This window comes from Anser anser, assembly GCF_964211835.1.
Source record: "Anser anser genome assembly, chromosome: 1".
NCBI classification, from domain to species: Eukaryota; Metazoa; Chordata; class Aves; order Anseriformes; family Anatidae; genus Anser; species Anser anser.
The window spans coordinates 44134648-44155009 of NC_139720.1; the positions used below are offsets into that span (position 1 = coordinate 44134648).

The 20362-nt window shown below is 44.4% G+C and overlaps 1 protein-coding gene across 3 annotated transcripts; it reads right to left on the minus strand.

Moving 5' to 3' along the window:
* Positions 1–25: 25 nt before the first annotated feature.
* Positions 26–20356, minus strand: LOC310895785 (uncharacterized protein). Of its 3 annotated transcripts, XM_083827439.1 has the most exons (8): positions 20226–20356; positions 18899–19012; positions 16908–16982; positions 12485–12574; positions 11832–12009; positions 11085–11204; positions 10582–10662; positions 26–9482 (listed from the first exon to the last, which is right to left on the minus strand). In XM_083827439.1, the coding sequence occupies exons 1-8, from the start codon at positions 20279–20281 to the stop codon at positions 9231–9233; spliced, it is 966 nt and encodes a 321-aa protein (XP_083683565.1). In that variant the 5' UTR covers positions 20282–20356; the 3' UTR covers positions 26–9230. The 3 variants fall into 3 exon arrangements, with proteins under 3 accessions (XP_083683565.1, XP_083683564.1, XP_083683563.1); XM_083827438.1 differs by lacking the exons at positions 26–9482; positions 20226–20356 and adding an exon at positions 19083–19188 and having other exon boundaries at positions 9490–10662; XM_083827437.1 differs by lacking the exon at positions 26–9482 and having other exon boundaries at positions 9493–10662.
* Positions 20357–20362: the final 6 nt, after the last annotated feature.

Consider the following 20362-nt stretch of genomic DNA (forward strand, 5'->3'; position numbering starts at 1 on the left):
AATCTAACAAGTCACCTACTTTCCACTTGAAGAATCCAGGCCTGCTCACCCATTTCTTTGGTAAAAGCCCATTCAAAGTTCCAGCAATTCCTGTTGGGCTTTACTGTTTCTTTCCCAGTTCGCAATGTAGAGAGATCACAAATACAGAGTGGCAAATCCGGATGCTTTCTGTCTTGTTTCTTATTCCTTTGCCAATGATTCCTAATACTGGATTTTGTTTTTCAGTCGCTCCTGATAATTTCATGCATCTATCTGTCAAAACCCCCAAGTTTTGTTGCTGAGCAATAGTGATCAGATGAGAGCCTGTCCTTTTGTCTGTGCAGTGAGAATTGTTTTCCCCTGTAAGCACCACTTTTATGTAAATACACACTGAAATTCCAACATTTTATTGCCACTCAGTGTGTTAGATCTTTCTGCAGTCCTTTCATCACTTTCATGACCCCAAATAATTTCACATCAGCAAACTGTAATCTCCTGGCTCACCCTTTTTAAAGACCGCTCACGACTATGTTAAACATCACAGGTCCCAGCACAGACCCCAGCCATACTCCACTTGTGGCTTTTCTTCATTTACCCTTCCCCTCTGTTTCCTGTTTCTTAGCTAATCATTTATTCATGACAGGCTGTCTCTCATCCCGTGACCGCTTAGTTGCTTTAAAGCCTGTGGTGAAAGATTTTTTCAAAAGCTTTGAGAAATCCAGGGGGATTAGACCAACCACGTAGTATGCTCCTGTTTGCAGACTTTTCAAAGAAACTCACAACTTTGGAAGTCTTTGTACAGAAACCATGCAAACTCTTCCCAAGTAGGTCGTGTTCATACAGCAGTCACTAATTTCCCCCCTGTGCTCTCTTAAAGCACTTTATATACCTTAGCTCTTGGCTACAGAGCACATTAAAAAGGGAAACGTACAGGCTGCAACTCCCCCTGGTTCTGGGTGTGCAACTCACACAGGGTCTCTTGGCTGGGGGTTAGTTTCTTGCCGTGAGACATGACGAGCAGCAGCTCAGCTTTCACCGATCTCTCCCAGTTCCCCCTTTCAGCTGTGAATGAGAAGTCAAATATTTGCTTGGGGAAGGGCCCAGGCCTCCCTTCCCTTCTGATGGCTGCGAGGGGGAGGAAGATGCAAGCAGCAAAACAAAGAGACCTCCTCGAGCTGCTTCCACAAAGGGGTCCTCGTTAAAACGTGACGGGTAGCTTTCAGGCCTGCCTGTGGGCCAGGGGCTGCTTTTTAAAAAGCAGAATCCTTGAGAGCATCTACCTGGTCAGCAGCTGGCTGAGACCCGGGGTACAGGACTCAGAACAGAGGAGATCCTTTCCTTGCCTCACAACAATTTCCTTTTAAGAACACTACTTTGGAAATTATGCGAATATTAATCTTGGGGTAGTACGGGACTTACAGCATTACCTTCATTGAATCTGACAGAGGTGTATGAAGCAGCTAAAAGCAGAATGACGTGGCTGGCGAAAATACTTGATAAATTGCCAGGGAGCGAGATCACATTATTACTTAGTCCAGAAGTCCGTTTGTCCCAGTGACTTTGGTCTTCAAAGGACAGCCCCCTGCGTGCCCGCTGCCCCAGAAGCCAGGTAACCTTTCTGGCCAATGTCGGATAGGAGAGCCCCTAACCACCTACAAAGTTAGAAACCTTATTTCTGCTCTAATAGCTGTAACAAAACTATTACACACTTCAATATGAAGGCAGTGCATTTCTCCTTGACTGCATTAATAGCATCACCATACTTACTGCCTTGACACAGAAATATTTTGTATGAAAGCAATTAAGCAATTTTGTAATTAAACTCAAGAGGGAACTAGCTGCTGTATGGGTAATTTTTCTATGTCAGGTTTTGTACAGTGAAGCAGAATCCTAATAATTACAACAACAATCTCCTGGCTTACTACATTTTCCTTTTTTTTTTTTGTCCAGATTGAAGATAGAGAGACATTAATGCTTTTGGAGGTTACACTAGAGATGTCAGTTAATGTAAGGTTGAGTTCTCTCTCTTGTTTATCTCTGTAAACATACTTATTTATTAAGATGCCTGCTATCTAGCAGGAACAAACTCCATTCTTAAAAATAAGAACAGACAAAGAGAAAGGGCCAGATTTGGGATTAGTTTGGAATACAACAAACATTTGCAGAAATAATGGGATACTCTTATCATGGTAAAAGTTTAAATGACTAGCAAATGTGCAGCCCTGGTTATTTTTTCAACTTCTAATTTGTCTGCTGGAGTACTTCAGTTATTTTCGTTGGATGTAATCCAGAAGAGAGCGGGACATGTCAGTGTTAGAAGCTGGCACACTGCGTGCTGCGCCTGGGGACGCCAGTGCCTGGCAGCCACCGGGGCTCCATGTGTCTCGCATCAGGCGTGGCAGCGCCACTATGAACTGATCACACAAATACTGGGGAGGACAATCAAGCCTAAGACCTCCTTATTTTTAAGTTTCTGTATATATATATATAAAACTGCGAGCACAAACCCCTTTTTTCCTTTTTTTTTTTTTTTGAGAAAAAGGAGGGGTGAAGCAAGCTATGAGATTTTAGTTAAGCTTTAAATTTGCCTTGCTTTGAAGTTCTGCAATGATTTTGAATGAAACATCTTACATATTCATTATAGGTTGAGCGCACTGCTTTTTGTAACTGTTTTGCCTGTCTGTTATAATATGTTACTTTTATTTGTCTCATTAAAGAGAACCGCTTTTAAAAGTATTTTAAATTTTGAGCTTTCTTACTGAGTAAGCTTGTATTAATAAAAATTATGCAGCGAGCTACTTGACACACCTATTTAAAGGAAAATCAGTTCTGCTTTTTTAGTGCCATTCTTTTACTTTCGATTTCAGTTGATGTTTCTGCAGCAAGCAGCCCTTTTCATTTGTTTAACAGTGTACTTGAGCAGAGTATGTTTTTCCTTTTAGCCCAAATTTTGAATCCTTTGTGGGATGGGATGTGGGTGGGATGAAGAAACATTAGCAAGCAGAACCAGGTTCCAAAATTAGCCTGACAAACTGAAGAACTGTCTGAGAAGGTATGATACTATTCAGTTAGGGCAGGGGTAAAAGGCTGTATATTCAATGTCAGTTATACTGGTTTGTCCAAGAAGAAGAATTTCCGCATGGAGACACCTACCAGTCATTTCATTTTTAAGAAGCTGGACGAAGACTGTCTTTGTTCTTTAAAACCTGCTGGTTATTGCTTGTGTTACATTTAAACCTTAGCATTTTTTTTCCTCTATTTTTTCTTTTTCATTTTTTCATTTTTTCCTTTTATTTTTCTTTACCTTTTTCTTCTTTTTCTTTTTCTTTTTCTTTTTCTTTTTCTTTTTCTTTTTCTTTTTCTTTTTCTTTTTCTTTTTCTCTTTCTCTTTCTCTTTGAGAATATTTATTCTTCAATCTAATCATAGATGGGAACTTTTTTACTTTATATAGTTCCCTGGCTGTAACTGCAGGGCTTTTTCACTTTATGGCGTTTGTGCTGTTTTTGTCAGTTGTTTCCAGTAACCAGAACCCACTGGCAATGCCTGCAGCAGCTGCTCACTAAGCAGGAAGAGTCCCGCCAATCTGCCATGCCTTCCCTTATTAAAGAGAGACATGATCAGGTATACTAACCACACAAACACTGTCCTCCTCTAGCTAAGTACAAAGAGCTCTGTTGCCAACCAAAGGTGTCTTTCTTCTTTCAGCTGATTTTTTCCTCCTCGAAGTCTATATTTTTATTAATATTAAACTCCATTACTGATGTGGACATATATCCCAGCCTTGAAAGCACAGCCTTGATTCACAACTGAAGTGAAAATAAATGGAAGGAATCAAGCAATAAGCTGTTTAGCATGTTAGAAATGTTTAGGAAAATCGGTCCCTGATCTTCATGACTACCTTCAGAGTATGTGGTCAAGAATGTAATCCAAATCAGTCTTAAAAGAGGAGCTTTGGTCCTCTTCAGTTCCTCTGTTCCACTGTTGCCTCTGCCTTGCCAGTGTGTGTCAGGGGCATCCTAAATCAAGTAATCACTCAAAACTAAAAGCTAGTGGTGTAGTGGTTTCCATGCATATGGAAATAAAAACTGTCCACTGTTTTAGTCCTTAAAAAATAAATAATGAGAGCTGTGCAGTGCCCCTAGGGACATGAGTCAGTAGGCAAAACCACATGACTGAAATATGTCCCAGGGACCTCACCCAGTATCTGCACTAATAGCACTGACCAGGTACTTCCAATGATCTAAGTGGGGCCCGCTGGATAGTCCCAAAGCTTTCTTGTTCCTTCTTCCAAGAGCTGAGCCTCCTGGATTCTGGCCCCACCACTTTCTTGTAATGGGTTGGAGGACTTGCTCAGAGCCAAACATCTCCTTTCACTTTCTCTCTCCACCTGTCTGAACCAACGAAGCCTGGTCCTTTCCAGCTATCAGAAAGTAAGAGACTGAGTGACAAGAGACAAATCCCAAGTGCTGACTGCCCTCGCACTGTGCACATCCTTTAGCCTGCTCTCTTCTGTACCCTTGCTGTTATTTTATGGAGTGCATGGGGCATTCCTGTTGTAAGTCATATCAAGGTCCAGAATGTGAGACAATCTGTGAGTGATGTCCCAGGGTGGCTTTGTCCCATCTTACATACACCTCCAGGGCTGCCAAGCTGTCAGAAGTCAGTCCTTCAGTGTTGAGAATAATGGGAGAAATACCTAGATGCCTAGACTAATGGAAAAAGACAAGACAGTGTAACTTGTTTTTTAGACCTCCAATCTCTTCTGCAGAATTTATTGTGACTTTGTCCTTTACGCCCCAGAACATCAAACTGATCACCAATTGCTTTTTATTTGAATGTACTCAGCATGATAAGACACTGCAAACATGTCTAACGCATCTGAAGAGGAGCCGTGGCTCACTGCCCTGTCTGTTCTCTTACCAAAGCTCACTGCATGTGTGAAATAAATAGAAAGGAGTCACACAGAGAGGGAAAGGTCAAACCACAGCAAACAGCTAAGCAGACTTCTGTGGATTATAACTACTGGCATAGTTTTCCTCTGATGGAAAATATACTGCCTTACAGAAACTGTGTCTCCTTGGGTTAGGGAGCAATAGATGGCAGCTATGCACAAGGTTATGAGACCTCAGACATCATAGAATCACAGACTATCTCGAGTTGAAAGGGACCCACAAGGATCATTGGGACCAATTCCTGGCTCCATGCAGGGCAACCCAAAAATCAAATTATACATCTGAGAGCGTTGTCCAAATGCTTCTTGAGCTCCATCAGGCTCGGTGCCGTGACCACTGCCCTGGGGAGCCTGTCCCAGTGCCCGACCACCCTCTGGGTGCAGAACCTTTCCCTAACGCCCAGCCTGACCCTCCCCTGTCCCAGCCCCATGCCGTTCCCTCGGGTCCTGTCGCTGTCCCCAGAGAGCAGAGCTCAGCGCCTGCCCCTCCGCTCCCCTCGTGAGGGAGCTGCAGGCCGCCATGAGGCCTCCCCTCGGCCTGCTCTGCTCTGGGCTGAACAAACCAAGGGACCTCAGCTGCTCCTCTTATGCCTTGCCCTCTAGGCCCTTCACCATCTTTGTTTTTCTCCTTTGGTCACTCTCTGATAGTTTTATGTCCTTCTTATACTGTGGTGCCCAAAACTGCACTCAGTACTTGAGGCAATCCCTTCCCTCAACCGGCTGGCTATACTGTGCTTGATGGGCTGTGTTTCTTCCCAGTTACTTAGCTAATGCAGTGTAGGACCAGAAGCACTGAGGATCATTGGAGTTATGGGATGTTGCTGCTTCAGAGCATGGGAAGTACAGAGCAGGATCAGAGATTCTCTGAGTCAGAATAGTGACGGGCTTGTGCAGGAGAGGCAGGAGAAGACAGAAGCAGGATGCTTTTCATTTACCTGTCCCAAGCAGGCCTTGCAGGTCACTGGCATGCAAGCTGAATAACAAGGTCCATACAATAGCCTGAAGAGACACCTCTTATGAAGACCCCTGAAACTGGGGAAGGCTTCAGTCTGCTGCACTAGTTATGTTGTTATTCAACATTATGTCCCAGTAGTATGGGCTAACCTTTACCTCTTTTGCTTCAGTGAGGATACAGCAAAACTATTTTCTTGGTCAAGTGGAGCATTGAGTAGACTGCTGATGTTTTGAATAATATTTCTACCAGGATATGAATGATATTATTTTTTATTTACATTGAAATTTTGCTGGGAACAGGCCCTTCCTCCCTCTCAGGACAGCAGGGAGAGCAGAAAGGAAGAGAACACCTAGGCTGGGTCATTGGTGGGAGCAGACAGGCAGATCTCCCACCAAAGTCTGAGGGATTGAGATGGCAACCAGTTACATCCCACAGAGCTGAAAAAAAGCCATTGTGCCTCAGCTCCAGGAATAATCCTGCATCACTGTTGGGATGATAGTGTAAAAACGGAATAATATTTTCCTGATGCTAGGCCAAGGATCTAACCCCCTTGGCTGTGTGAATTCATCTGTATGGAGCTTTTGTCTTGCAGAACATAATGTCTCTGGCAGGGATGAGCAAACTTAGACTCTCATCCTTCGCCATCCATCTGAGAGACATAAGGTATACAGGTATGGGCAGACTTAACTTCCACCAGCCTGGATGGATCTAGGAGTAGGGATAGGGTCTCAGGGTTTCCACTGAAATTTCTACAGAGTCTAGATCAGAACTGTCTCAGCTTGGCTTAGATAGCAAAAGAGACCAAGTGAGGGAAAGCTTTTACATGATTGTGGTGACTGATGAAAAGGGAGGGGAGGAGATGGTGGGGAATAGAAAAGACTTCTCAGTCAGACCATGGAAGAATCTGTTTGTCCCCACGAGGCACAGGGTGGAAGAAGCTATGGTAGAAAAACATTTCCCTTCAGGTAGCAGTAACATTTCTCCACGCCTCTTAATGATAGTATAGAGCCAAAGTAGGAAGGGAAGACAACACTAGGTTATTTCACGGTTGCATGCTATTATGAAATGGAAAGAGATGGGACTCACCCTATTCCTCTTCAGGGAATATGCTGACATTCTTGGTCAGAAGCTATATGCTGTCTCAAGACAGCACAGCAGCAGACACAGTTGTTAACCCTTCTCTTCCCCCTTCCACTCTCAAATGTAATGTCAAGATTTGGGAAAAGAGGTCAATTTGAATTACAGGCTGGATGTTGTCCTTTGCACCAGGAGATATGAGTGTTTGGCAGTAGGAAAATTTCACACACAGAGACACAGGAGGTACCTGGTCTGTAGTGAACGTTAAAAGTCCTTTATCTGGGCAGGAAGAAAGCAGCCTTGGCTACTGCACTCTAGGCCAAATGAAACCTTTTGCAGGGAGGGGGAAATTGTTGATCTTTTGAGATGGGCTGAGCATATGTAACAGGGAGAGGTATTTCAGCAGTACTCAGAGTCCAGATCTGCTAGACTCTGCTAGATGCTGTACAAACAGAGCAAAAAGACTACTCCTGCTGTTAAGAGAGACTAGCGAGCGTGTGTGAAGCCTGCTAGAAAGAATGCAACAGTGCTTGTAGCCTTCTGGAGGCTTTTGAATCAGCCTTTGAAATATAAAGCTTTGTAATTTGAATGTTTCAGCCTAAAGACGAAAAAAAAATGTTAAGGAAAGAAAAAAGTCAAAGGAAAGGGCCATGTATGAGAACTGTAGAAGCAGTGAGCTTCAGAGAGAAAGTTGATCCACAGAACAGCACCAGACTGACTCAGGGAGCCACAGGGTCCTAAAAATTAGGCTAATAAAATTCATAAGCAGACAACAAATGGAGCATAAGAGCTTGTACTATTACACATAGAAAATCATGGTATTTGGCTCAGGGTCATGCTGAATGTCATACTTGCTAATACAGGACAACTTTCTTGTCATTTACCTTCTAAAGCCTAGACAAAATCAAGTGTTAATGTACTGCCCACCTTCATCTGCAACACCTTAAGAGGAATGTAAAGCTTACTATTGTGGTTCTTTCTTTTTTTCCTAAGTTTGTAGGAAATAGCGTGTATATGTAATTTTAATTCAGCTGCTCTATTTCATAATAAATATTTCTATTAAAGGTCTTTTACAATCAGTTTCTCAGAATACCGTGTTTTTCTGAAAGCCAGGTTTTCAGATCATCCCTGGATCCCAGCTCATGCTGTCAGGTTCTGTGACCTGCAACATGCTCACAGAATGCCGGAATCCTGAGAGAAGCAGTGAAAATTGCTTACAGCAGAGAGCTGCAGAGAAATTTACTTTTCTTCCTGGGCCCCTTGACAAAATGCCAGAGAGTTTCTGCAACTGAGAAAACTAACAAAAATTGCTGGACTAGAAAGCAGAAATGGAGGAAAGGTCTTGGAGGGCACACAGCAGGTTTTCCAGTCTTTTTTATTTGTCACATGTCAAGATTCTCACTGAAAATTTCATCACACACATTCATAAACAGACATTTGCCTCTTTTCATTCCTTTACACTGTGAAATGCAACTTTAAGAAAACTTTTAGAGCTGTGGAGAGTATCTAGGTGAAGGGCCATGGAGCAGTAAATCATATAGACAAAGGAAAGCAGCTGAGTACTAGCAGGCAGGCAGCATTTGTGTGGACACAAGTAACCTTTTGGTATGCAGGAGTGGGCTTTTGTGTCTGTGTCTATATACCTATGAACACGTGTCTTGTGAGAGTCTGTAGCCTCTGAGAGCTCTAGTTTGTTTATTTTTTAGTTCCTTGCCCTCTTTCTCAGCTAAGCACATTTTTACTCTAGAGAGAGACCTTTTTCCCAGCAGGTCATCTTTATCCTCGCTGCTTTTTCATTAGCAAAAAGCAAGAGCCTGCAGTTTGTGCACTGGGTGTAGACACGGGAGGGTAGTGATACCATTGTCAAAGTGCAGTTCAGAGCTGCTAAGAGTAAGAGCCCACAGTTGGTGAGGAGGCAGGTGCCTCCACAGTGTGGCTGAGAGCCCCAGTGTTATCTGACAAGGTCATAAGCACCTATGAAGAACAGATAAGGTAGGCTACAAACACAGATTCTCTCTTCAAACAAGTGCTGTTTAGACAGTGACAACAAAAATTACATCAAATGTATGCATGCCACCAAAACAAACATCTTCAATTTTTAGTAGTTGCTTGTGAATAGCAGTTTATCCTAAGCATCCCAAGCCATGCACATTTAACTAGGTATGGAAAGCAGAGTGTTCATGTGAGAAAGAAAAGCTACATATTGCACAGCAGCTGTTTCATCTTCTTATAGCCATTTAAGTGTGTATCTTGACTCAAAAGTCATGTTACTTTAAATCCCAGACTACACCTTTCACGATAACTTCTTCCCCAGATTTCAGTACGGGCCACAGAAGCCCTGTTTTCTTCCAGTGCTCAAAGGCTTTCTTGTCCACATGCTCTACATGTTGAGGAAGGATTTCCTGTGGGTGCCAGACAGCTTTAACTGGTGACTCCTGAAGAAGCATCAGACAATAAACTCTGCAGCACCGCAGTGCGAACTGTTTTTGATCATCATTTTCCAGAGTAACACTGGCTTGCTGAAAGTCAGATGAGAACAGTTTTGAAAGCTTTATAGTGTTACTTTGATTAGCATACATTGCCTCCCTCTATTCTCATTCTGTGCAGATGCTCCGCATGATCTGAGCATTGAAGAATTTGATTTGTGAAAGCTGGTACTGTTCAAGTGGGACAGGCACGGGTCCCAGGGTCACCTTAAAGGATCTTTTATTTACTAAGTCCTGGCTGCTGGACCATTCTGGTCCATTCTGACCATTCTGCTGGACAGCATTCAGCAGCTGTCTGTATTTCCTCATATTCAACAGAGTTCTGCAAAGACCTTGACAAGGCTAAGCTTTTGAAAAGGCCTAGCTAGCTGCAAAAGGAGGAAGCTGCTCTCTGGAAGCTTTGTATGTACATATCTCCTGGAAAAAAACCACTAGTCTATAGTCCATTTGTATAGCAAGGGGTCTCAGAGCACACCAACAGCTTCTGCAAGCTTTCCCTTGCATCCCCAAGGGCTTGACTGCTTGTGTTCAGGGTCTGCTCTGATATAGCATAGCTGTAAAACCTTGGATCAGACTGCTATGAAAACAACAATGCTGGCAGAAAGAGTGATGTAAAAAGTTATGAGAAGCCTCAGCTGGTGCCTCTACCCACATAGCCTCTGCCCCTCAGTCCAGTGGTTGTTTCAAGCTCGGGTGGGTGCTTGCCTGAGCTATGATGTTGGGATGCCTGTGTCCAGCCTTGTACCATTTCTTCTGACCCACGGACTGAATTCTCAGCTCATCTTGCCCCATCACTGTGGGCTTGCCTGGTGATCGCTACTCTGTGACTGACCCTGATCACCATCACCAGCCCTGCTCTGCTCACCTGGTAGGACTGCACCCTTGTTAGGGAGGGCACCGCCCTGCCTCTCCTGCCATTCCTCACTGCTCCTGATGCAGTTTTGGGGAGGTTACATGTATCTCTGTGCATGCCTGGGGGAATATATGGGAGTATACGGGCTAGAAGACCCTCTCTACAAGTGGAAAATAACTCCAAGCAGAAGAAAGACCTGTCCTGTTTTGTACCAAACTGCGCAGACATAACCAGAAAACTGAATCTTTGCCCCTGTTTCTGGGCTGTGTCTTTACTTACCTCAGTAATGATTTTGTTAAAGTCTGAGTAACGTTGGCAATAGGCATTTCTTAAGAGTTCCGTTACAATTGGTATCAGCTCCTACAAACCAAAGACAGCACAAAGCGGACTTAGCGTGTGATGCCAGCAGTGCAGCCCCTGAGTGCTAGAAAATTGTGTTTCTCAGATCATGTCAATCAGCAATGGAGAAACTTCCAGTTTCAAGCTTTGGAGGAAGGTCCTATAAAAGCAATATGCATCTGGGAAATGTCTTCTGCACTTGCTTATGTGCCTCAGCCAGCCACACAATTCAGACATGCAGCATATGTCTGTGGGACACAGAAGGGTTGCTGAAGCTCGACTTTCCACTCCCCCATCCCTCTCAGCTCATGACTTATCCTCACTGTCATCACTGGAATACTTTAACAGTGTCCCTAGCAGAAACTAAGCTCTAAATGAATGGCAGGCACAGATAGCCCCGTTATTCCACCGCCTGGTCCCAGTTACACAGAGACAATAAGTACTTGTTTGCAGTTGGCAAATTCCTGAGATTCGTAAGCGTAATTCGAAGATGAAATGTCAAGGACGTTAAATATGTCATTTTTTCTCTTCTCTATATATTCCTCACAGGCATCAAACAGCTTCTACAATAGAAAGACAACAGCTGATCAGAGCAGGAATCACAGCGAAACAGAAAGCATGGTGTGAGAAGCATGGGCTGAAAACACATCAGCATTAGAATAAATTGCAGGGTCCCTAACTGACTGAAATATGTCTTTAATACTTGGGAAATAAACTGTTTCAATGAGCTGTCTGCATATTGAAGCCCATTCTTCAGCATCTGTAGGGCCCTGCCATTGCAATCAATGGTAATAATGGTTTCATCTCAGTTTTGTCCTTTAAGGTTTACCATTTTCTTTTAGATCATCTCAGAATCAGAACAAAGAGTCAGACATCAGAATGGGATGTCCTATCTAGTAGTTAAAGCATTAACCATAAGAAAAATAGACTGATTTCCCACTTGTGCTTAATACGGGTGAGAAATGGGACTGGGGTTTGAACGTGCCCTTTTGAAAGGCAGGAGGAAGCAAGTCTCTGTCAGTTTGCTCTCTACATCATTATACGGGCCCTGCTGGACTGGAAAATAACAGACAGTAACATAGTACCCAATCCTGTCTGATATAGAAGTACTAAATACTCAAAGCCTCCTGTACTGGCTATAGCACATCAATTTGATAAGATTCAGATTGATAAAACGGACATGAACAAACCTTAATTATGCTTCTGCCATTTGTATATGTCATATTCGTTGAGGATTTCCTGCATTTTTCCCAGTCATGTAGCCTAACCATCTCATACAAATGCAGCACAGCAGACAAGCGTGAAGGGTCATTCATGTTCTCTGATTGCTTGTGCATGCTCATCAATTTAGACAAGAGCTCATGGTTTCTAGAGCAAGAAGGATATTCAAAAGGTTAGCTAAGACAAGATGAAAAAATGAATAAGCATAACTATTTTTATTAATCTATTTCAGGAATATCATATTTTCTACAATGCAATTCCCAGCTATACCATACTAGCTGGTAAGCAGCTTTTGTGTGGGAAATAGTACTTTCATGTCTCAATTTTGCATGGTCACAGTGGAATGTGATCAAAGAGCAGTATTTGGACTATGTCTTTGTAGGCTGATTCTTTTTATTGACACGTTCACCCTGGGAACGTTTCCTTCCCTTTCTAGAACAACCCAATCCATCTTCCAGGAATCAGTTATAAAGAGATGCTGACAGGCCAAAGGTCTGGGGAGAAGGTGTCTAGGCTGCCTGCTCAGAAAAAAAGAGTCTCTAAGGACTGGAGAAAGCAAGAAGTGTGTGGCTTTTCAGTGTAAAAACACACACTGCATCAGAAATCTGAATATATACGTTACCGTGCCTTTAGTTGTTTGATCTTCTCTTTCATCTTCCGATTTTCTTCTTTGTCCTCAGGCTCTTTTTGGGTGACCCTTCCAGGAAATGCTCTGAAACAGATTTATTTCATGAGATCTCTTCATTTGTATTTGGATATTGGATAACAGCGGACTTGCCCCTGTGGAATTACCAAAATTTCAGCAAAAACGCTGTGAGGTGGGAGGGCATAGAGCACTGAGGAAGGATTTCACATAACCAGCTTAACAACCTCACCTAGAAGCCCCCACCTAGGATTTATACTCAAAGCAAGGGCAGAGCTATCTACAGCAGAAGAAAGAGAGGTGGGGTCGTGGGGATCAGAGGTGAGACAAGGGAAAGACAACGGACTTGAAAAAAAAAACAAAAGTATTCTCCACTGGTTAGTATCTACACTCATCTTTTCTCTAGTTTTCTTTATTTTTAACATCAAAATATTACCACCAAACATCCCAAACTCTTCAGAGAGTTTCTGTCCTCCTGGATTCCTTTCTCCACAGATATGTGGGTAATTGCGGTCTCTCTCCAGTGGGTGAAATTCCCCCATCTCCAATGCCTATTCTTTAGGTGATACTGCTAGAGCTTAAAAAAGCCCTTTCTACATGATGACCTAGATATTTGGTCTATTGCATACTCACACCATAGAAGTGTTTTGTTTCGTTTTGTTTTTTCCAAACCCTTCCTAAACTATACACAGCTTTGTGGAGAAGAGGCTTTCCTGTTGGGATTTCAGTGAAGACAAGTTGTAGTATTTTAAAGTTTCTGATCTTGTTTGGAGTATCAGTAGAGTCATTAAGGATTTGCATATGATCAGTTATGGATAGCCTGATAATGAGGACAGGCAAGCAGGAGAAACAGTCAGACTTTCTGAAACCATAGAGCTTTCTTCAGGAGTGACTCAAGTTTGAGATTTGGGTTGATGATGTAAGGCAACAATTCCCAGACCCTGGACCTAGACTCACACACAAGTGACTCAGCTTGGTCATTATTTGAGTCTAGCTCACAAGGGCAGTTTTCACAAACAAACAAACAAACAAACAAAAAACATGACTGACTGCACATCTACTCCAAATGTCTTCAGAGCTGCTTTTACCACCTCTCCTTTCTTTGTTGGGCTGGATGCCCTTGTCTTGGGCAATGCCCAAGGAGCCATTTAAAGGAGCCATTTAAAGGAGCCATTACCTATTCATAAAAGTATTTGCATAGAAATGAAAGTTTATGTTACAAGATGACAGAATCATAGAATATCCCAAGCTGGAAGGGACCCATAAGGGTCATTGAGTCCAACTCCTGGCACCACACAGGTCTATCCAAAAATTCAGACCATATGACTAAGTGCACAGTCCAAATGCTTCTTAAATTCTAACAGGCTCGGTGCTGTGACTACATTCAGTGGCAGCCTGTTCCAGTGTGCGACCACCCTCTCAGTGAAGAACCTCTTCCTGATATCCAGCCTGAACCTCCCCTGTCGCAGCTTGACACCATTCCCACGGGTCCTATAGCTGGTCACTAAAGAGAATAGATCGGCGCCTGCCCGTCCAGTACCCCTTGTCAGGAAGCAGTAGACCGTGATGAGGTCTCCCCTCGGCCTCCTCTTTTCCAGGCTGAACAGGCCAAATGACGTCAGCCGCTCCTCATACATTTTCCCCTCTAGGCCCTTCACCATCCTAGTAGCCCTCCTCTGGACGCTCTCCAACAGTTTCATGTCCTTTTTGTACTGTGGTGCTCAGAACTGCACACAGTACTCAAGGTGAGGCTGCACAGAGGCGCAGAGTAGAGCTGGACAATCCCTTCCCTCGACCGACTAGCAATGCTGTGCTTGATGCATCCCAGGATACGGTTGGCCCTCCTGGCTGCCAGGGCACACTGCTGGCTCATATTCAACTTGCTATCAATCACAACCCCCAGATCCCTCTCTGCAGGGCTGCTCTCCAGTGTCTCGTCACCCAGTCTGTACGTATAGCCAGGGTTGCCCCGTCTCAGGTGCAGGACCTGGCACTTGCTCTTGTTAAACTTCATGCGGTTGGTGATTGCCCAGCTCTCCAATCTGTCCAGATCTTTCTGCAAGGCCTTTCAACCCTCAACAGAGTCAGCTCCTCCTCCAAGTTTAGTGTTATTGGCAAATTTGCTCAAAACACCTTCTAGTCCTACATCCAAATCGTTCATAAAAACATTGAAGAGGACTGGCCCTGAAATGGAGCCTTGGGGGACCCCACTAGTGACTGTCCACCAGCCTGATGCGGCCCCATTTACAACCCTTTGAGCCCTGCCCGTCAGCCAATTGCTCACCCGTCATGTGATGTTTTTGTCTAGCTGTATGCTGGACAATTTGTCCAGTGGGATCCTATGGGAAACTGTGTCAAAAGCTTTACTGAAATTCAAAATGATCACATCAGCTGGTTTCCCTTGATCGACTAGATGGGTGATCTTATCATAAAAGGAAATTAAATTTGTCAAACAGGACCTACCCCTTGTGAACTGCATTGTCCCCCAGGTGCACTTCAATAGCTTCAAGGATAATCTTCTCCATAATTTTACCAGGCACTGACGTGAGACTGACAGGCCTATAGTTGCCAGGGTCCTCTTTCTTGTCCTTCTTGAAAATTGGCACAACATTTGCCAGCTTCCAGTCAACTGGGACCTCTCCAAATTCCCAAGACCATTGAAAAATAATTGAGAGAGGTGCCGTGATGATGTCAGCCAGCTCTCTAAGCACCTTGGGATGAATCCCATCCGGACCCACGGACTTGTATGGATCCAGGTGGAGCAGAAAATTCTGCACACATTCAGGGTCAGTTGGGAGTTTATAATTCCCACCGTCACGGTCCTCCAGCTCAGGGCACCCGGGGTCCCAAAGCCCATCATCGACATTGAAGAAAAAGAAAACATTAAACGTCTCTGCTTTGCCTATGTCATTGTCTGTGAGGTGACCATCCCCATCAAGTAGCGGACCTGTGTTTTCTCTGGTCCTCCTTTTTCTATTCACTTATTTAAAAAAGCCCTTTTTATTCTCTCCCACAGACCTGGCCAGCTTCAACTCTAATTGGGCTTTGGCCACACAAATTTTCTCCCTACAAACACGAACAGCATCCCTGGAGTCCTTCCATGTAGCCTGACCCTGCTTCCAGCAGCCATACACTTTCTTTTTATGCCTAAGCTCCAGAAGAAGATCCCTGGTCAGCCAAGCTGGCCTTCTGCCCTGCCTGCTTTACTTCCGATATTTTGGAATTGCCTCATCCTGTGCTTTTAGGAGCCAGTGCTTAAAGACTGACTAGCACTGATGGACGCCGATGCCTTCAAAAGCAGTTTCACAGGAGACCTTGCTAACTACTTTCCCGAGCAGCCTGAAGTCTGCTCTCCCCATATCCAGGGCTGAAGTTTTGGTGGCAGTTTTCCTCCCGTCACCAAAAATTTTAAACTCAATCGCTTCGTGGTCACTATGACCAAGACAGCCACCAATTGCCAAGTCCCCCACCAGACCCTCTCTGTTCTCCCACAACAGATCTAGGAGGGCACTATTCCTAGTTGTCTCCCTTAGCACCTGCACCAAGAAGTTAACATTGAGGTGCTTTAGGAACGTTCTGGACCTGCTCGTGTCAAACGTGTGGTAATCCCAGTTGACATTTGGCAAGTTCAATTCACCCATAAGGACATGGGCAGTTGATCTTGAGGTATTTCTTAGTTCCTCAAAGAATAATTCAAAGGTGTCGTCATCCTGGCTGGCAAATTGGGCCCTCTGTCCCTTTCAGAAGGGAGTCCCCCATGACAATAACCCTTCTTTCTTTCTTGATAGAAGATGTAGTGATGCAGGGTGTACATTGCCTTGCCTTAGGCACCCCTTCCAACCGGGATGGGCTTTCATCTACATCGCTGTTTTGACTGTCAAGTTCTAGAGCCTCATACCTGTTACGTAAGGCTAGTCAGGAAGGTGAGGTGGGCAGGGAGAGGGCTCTCCTACCACCCCGAGCAGAAACCTGCTTCCATTGCCCCCCTTGACCGAGGTCCCTTCCTACTGCCTGGTGGAATGGGGGAAACTTTGTCTGTTGTGTAGTGGCTGCCTGGTGGGATAGGGGAGCCTTTGTTTCTTGTGTGGCGGCCGGCTTGTGAGTCTGTCTCAGGGTGGGTAGAATATGCTTCCACCAGTCAACTTCCCTCTCTGACTCCCTGAATTTCCCTCTCTGACTTGATTTCCTGTAATGTACCCTGTACCCTGAGCTGCACTCCAAGACAAACCTGTCTGGGATCTCATGCCTATCCATGAAAATGGAACCAAATAGGAGAACGAAAGTTTGGTCTGCCCTGCAGAACAGTTCTGATAACCAAGGTTTGAGTATGTTTTAGTGACAGTCGCAGAAACATATATGATTTTACCCTCGTATATATTCTTAAAATAAAGAATCATGGTACCTGTTGCAGTTCTCCAGAAGTCGTAGTCGAGACTCAAAATCGTCACACCAAGCTGTACACTTTCTCTCCATTAGTCTATTGGGGAGGAAAGAAATGACAAGACACATTACAGTCAGTAATAAAATGTCCATTAAAGACCTATGAAATGCATAAGCTAAACTTCCTCCCTTCAGTTCCTGGTCAGCTTTTAGGTTAAAAAATAATAATAAAAAAAACACTATGGACAAAATCGTCTAAAGACCGTGCTTTGCCAGGTAGGTGGTTTGTGATTTTCTGAGCATAAGGACAGGGCAGAGCTAACACCACAAATAAAATACACTCAAAGTGTAAAAGCTGCGTGCTATATGATGCAGATTAAACAGCGTCCGTAAGCTGGCTTTGGCTTCACAATATAGTCCCCACAAATGTTGGTGCCAAGTCAGAGTCACCCTTGTGTTTGGCTTGTTCGTAATCTCCTGTCCAACCTGTACTAGCATACACCAGATGCAGTTGATCATCAGGGCCCTCATTGTTTTTTAGGGCAGAGAAGTGACTGTTCTCCGTAGGGCATTAGTGCCAGTCACCAGCAGGTAAAGAACCCGCAAAATGACTGCAGTGATCCTACTTCCTTTGTAAGCAGGGCTCGGCAAGGACTTGGAAGCATGGAGAGCCCATACCAGTCCCGGGGAAAGCACTATTAGCTCAACATTTTCAGCGTGTCTCAAGTTTAGGGAAATCATCCAGAGACAGTATCCCTAAAACAGGTGAACTTTCAGAAGGTTGCAGACAGGACATTGATGTTTCTTCTCCGGGAACTCTCACCACTCCTTGTCAGATCCCAGTGTTAGCCCTGTGCTTTCTCACATGGCACACTCCTGCCAGACTGAGTACAGAAGGAAAAGGTGTGACAAAAGACATCTGCAGGTTAGGGAGGAACAGATTTTGCAGAACTGATAGAGAAATAAAGTGAGAAGGCTGGAAAGGTGAGGGAGCTAGGGAGAGCAAGCACACCAGACAGTTGTGGTAGGAGGAAGAGGGAACAGGGTCCCAACAGTATCCACCAGCTCTCCAACCCGCAGCTACAGGTGGCCTCTTGCATCACATTTTTCAGGCTTAGCACAGTTATTCTTGTTGAGGCATGCTCAAAGGACTTGCTTGCAGGTCTCTGTCAAGAAGGAGGCCTTGTCTGCCGGGCCATACCCAGGCCTTTTGTTGCCAAAAGAGGAATGTGGTCAAATCCTCCGCTGGGTTTCTGTCCCACAGAGAGCTCCCTCAGAGGTATGAGGAAGGGCTATGCCTTCCCTGGCTCCAGCACCAAAGGCTGTGGAGGAAGTGGGCTTCTTCCTGTGTGAGCATTGCTATGTAAACACCAAGTACATGGTTCCCAGACACCCCTGCACAAACCTGTACAGTAATATTCCCAAGTAGCTGTCAGCAATGCTAGAGTCTGCCTTGGCCTGCGGGTCCTTTGCTTCTGCTACTGAAGGTGCGGTGGGTAGTTGAGGGAATCGAACACTCTTTTGAAAGAAGAAACCCAGGACACATATGGGCACCATGAAAACTTGTGCCCAAAACTGTACTGTCAAAAGAAACCTTTTCTTGCTTGCTTGTTTGCTTTCCTTCCTTTTATGGTTAATCTGTGGTTAATTTTAGGACACAGACATTAACATTTTAGGGTTAATGTCTGTGTCCCAGCCCATGCGTGCCACAGCTGGGCTGTGCAGGGGATGGCACTAGGCCAGGAACTAGCTGTGTTGTATTTTTCTTGGTGGCACTGCCAGCCTCAACAAGCTGGACTATGGTCTTAGGGTAGGTAACAGTCCACGTGGATCTGCTTTTATCTCTGTAAAAAGTCCTCAAGTTTCCCTTCCAGCCGAAGAGGTGATTATTGTCCTAACACCCCTTGCCATAGAAGCTGGGAACATGAAGGACAATGGTGGAACTGCAGGGGTCCATAACTCTGGACCACCAGAATGAGGATATAGAAGATATTTTCTGCTTGCCAGACTCACCTAAGGTCTTTTTCCACCTTCTCCAGCCTTTCTGGCATATTGAGATGTAAGGCCTCTGTCCCTGAAGTCATGTTTCCACAGGCTGATTTTTGCCGTGAGCCATTTAATATTTCTCTGTGGAAAAAAAGGAAAGGAAATTCTTAAAATGAAGGGGAAAAAAAGATCACATACTCTAAAGAGGTACCTTATAAAAGACAGCCAGCCTCATGAGCAGATACTCCACGGCTACATCCATGCTAGTGAATAGATCAGAGCCAGGGTACAGGCTCCAGGGCACATGATGGCACAGCACATTCCTGGATGCAGTTTTGGCAGAAATGAGCTAGCCCTCTCCCACATGGTGCCTAGCACAGTTCAGGGGAATGTACAGGCCAGGGTTTCCTAAAAATAGATGGAGGATTTGAGCAATCGTTAGGGCTGGATGAAGTGGGCAGGATAAAGGGAGATCTCCCGGAAAAGAAACAAAACCCAGAACTACAGTGTGGGGAACAACAAATGCAGGTGGCTGGTGTGCTGAAATCAACTTCGTACGGTATGTGTTGTTTTTGTTTTTAATAGAGAAGAACAAAGCAATATGTTCTCAAGGTGATTTTCATTTCTAACCCGCTCTGGGCCCCGTTTCCCGATGAAAACCCCAAACATCAACTACTATCGCAAAGGCAATCCCAGGTTCAGGTGCTTCTGCAGCTCAGATACAGGTAGAGCAGACAGCAAGCTCCTTCCCACAGCAAGGCAGCATCAGGGGAAGCCTATGCATCACTTTATGCTGATCCACATCTACGTGATCTCTGCAAGGGGCTGTCCTGCACCTCTCTCCCAGGACTTCCCCATTTCTCTCCTGCTGAAATGGATTTTGGATTTGTTTACTTGAATGGCTTGGTTTTCAGCTAAATCACTTGATTTACAGCCTTTAACTGAGGATACCTTTTTTTTTTTTTTTTTTTTAATTTGAGCTCAACATTTCAGTATAAAATCTGCATTTAAGTCAGCCTTTCTCCTCAAAACAAAGGAGCACGGAGAGGGAGCCCCTGAAGTCTAGGATCTATTACACTGTTTATACTGTTCTTTCCAATTTCTTTTCCTTTCACATGCATTTAAGGTGTGCCTTATACTTCAGAGCTGAATTTGATCACAGGGGATTGACTGACCCTGTGACTCCACAGGGAAGCTCCACAGGACAGGAGGTAGGAAACAGAACTGTTTGAAATAATTCAGTCAGGAAATGTTTGAAGTTCCCTTCCTGCAAGCCCCCAGACCTACTAGGTATAAGTTTAAACTATAAGTCTAAAGTGTAAGTTCAGCCAGAGACAACCCCTGTGCAACGTACCTGTCAACTTCTGAAGTCCCCTCTATAGGATAAGTATCCGTACACTCTCCGTGCATCCTGATTTGGCTGTTGGAAAAAAAGCCAGGTCGATCCTTGAGGTTACAGGAGGAGAAATGTTTGCCCAGATGAATGGCAGC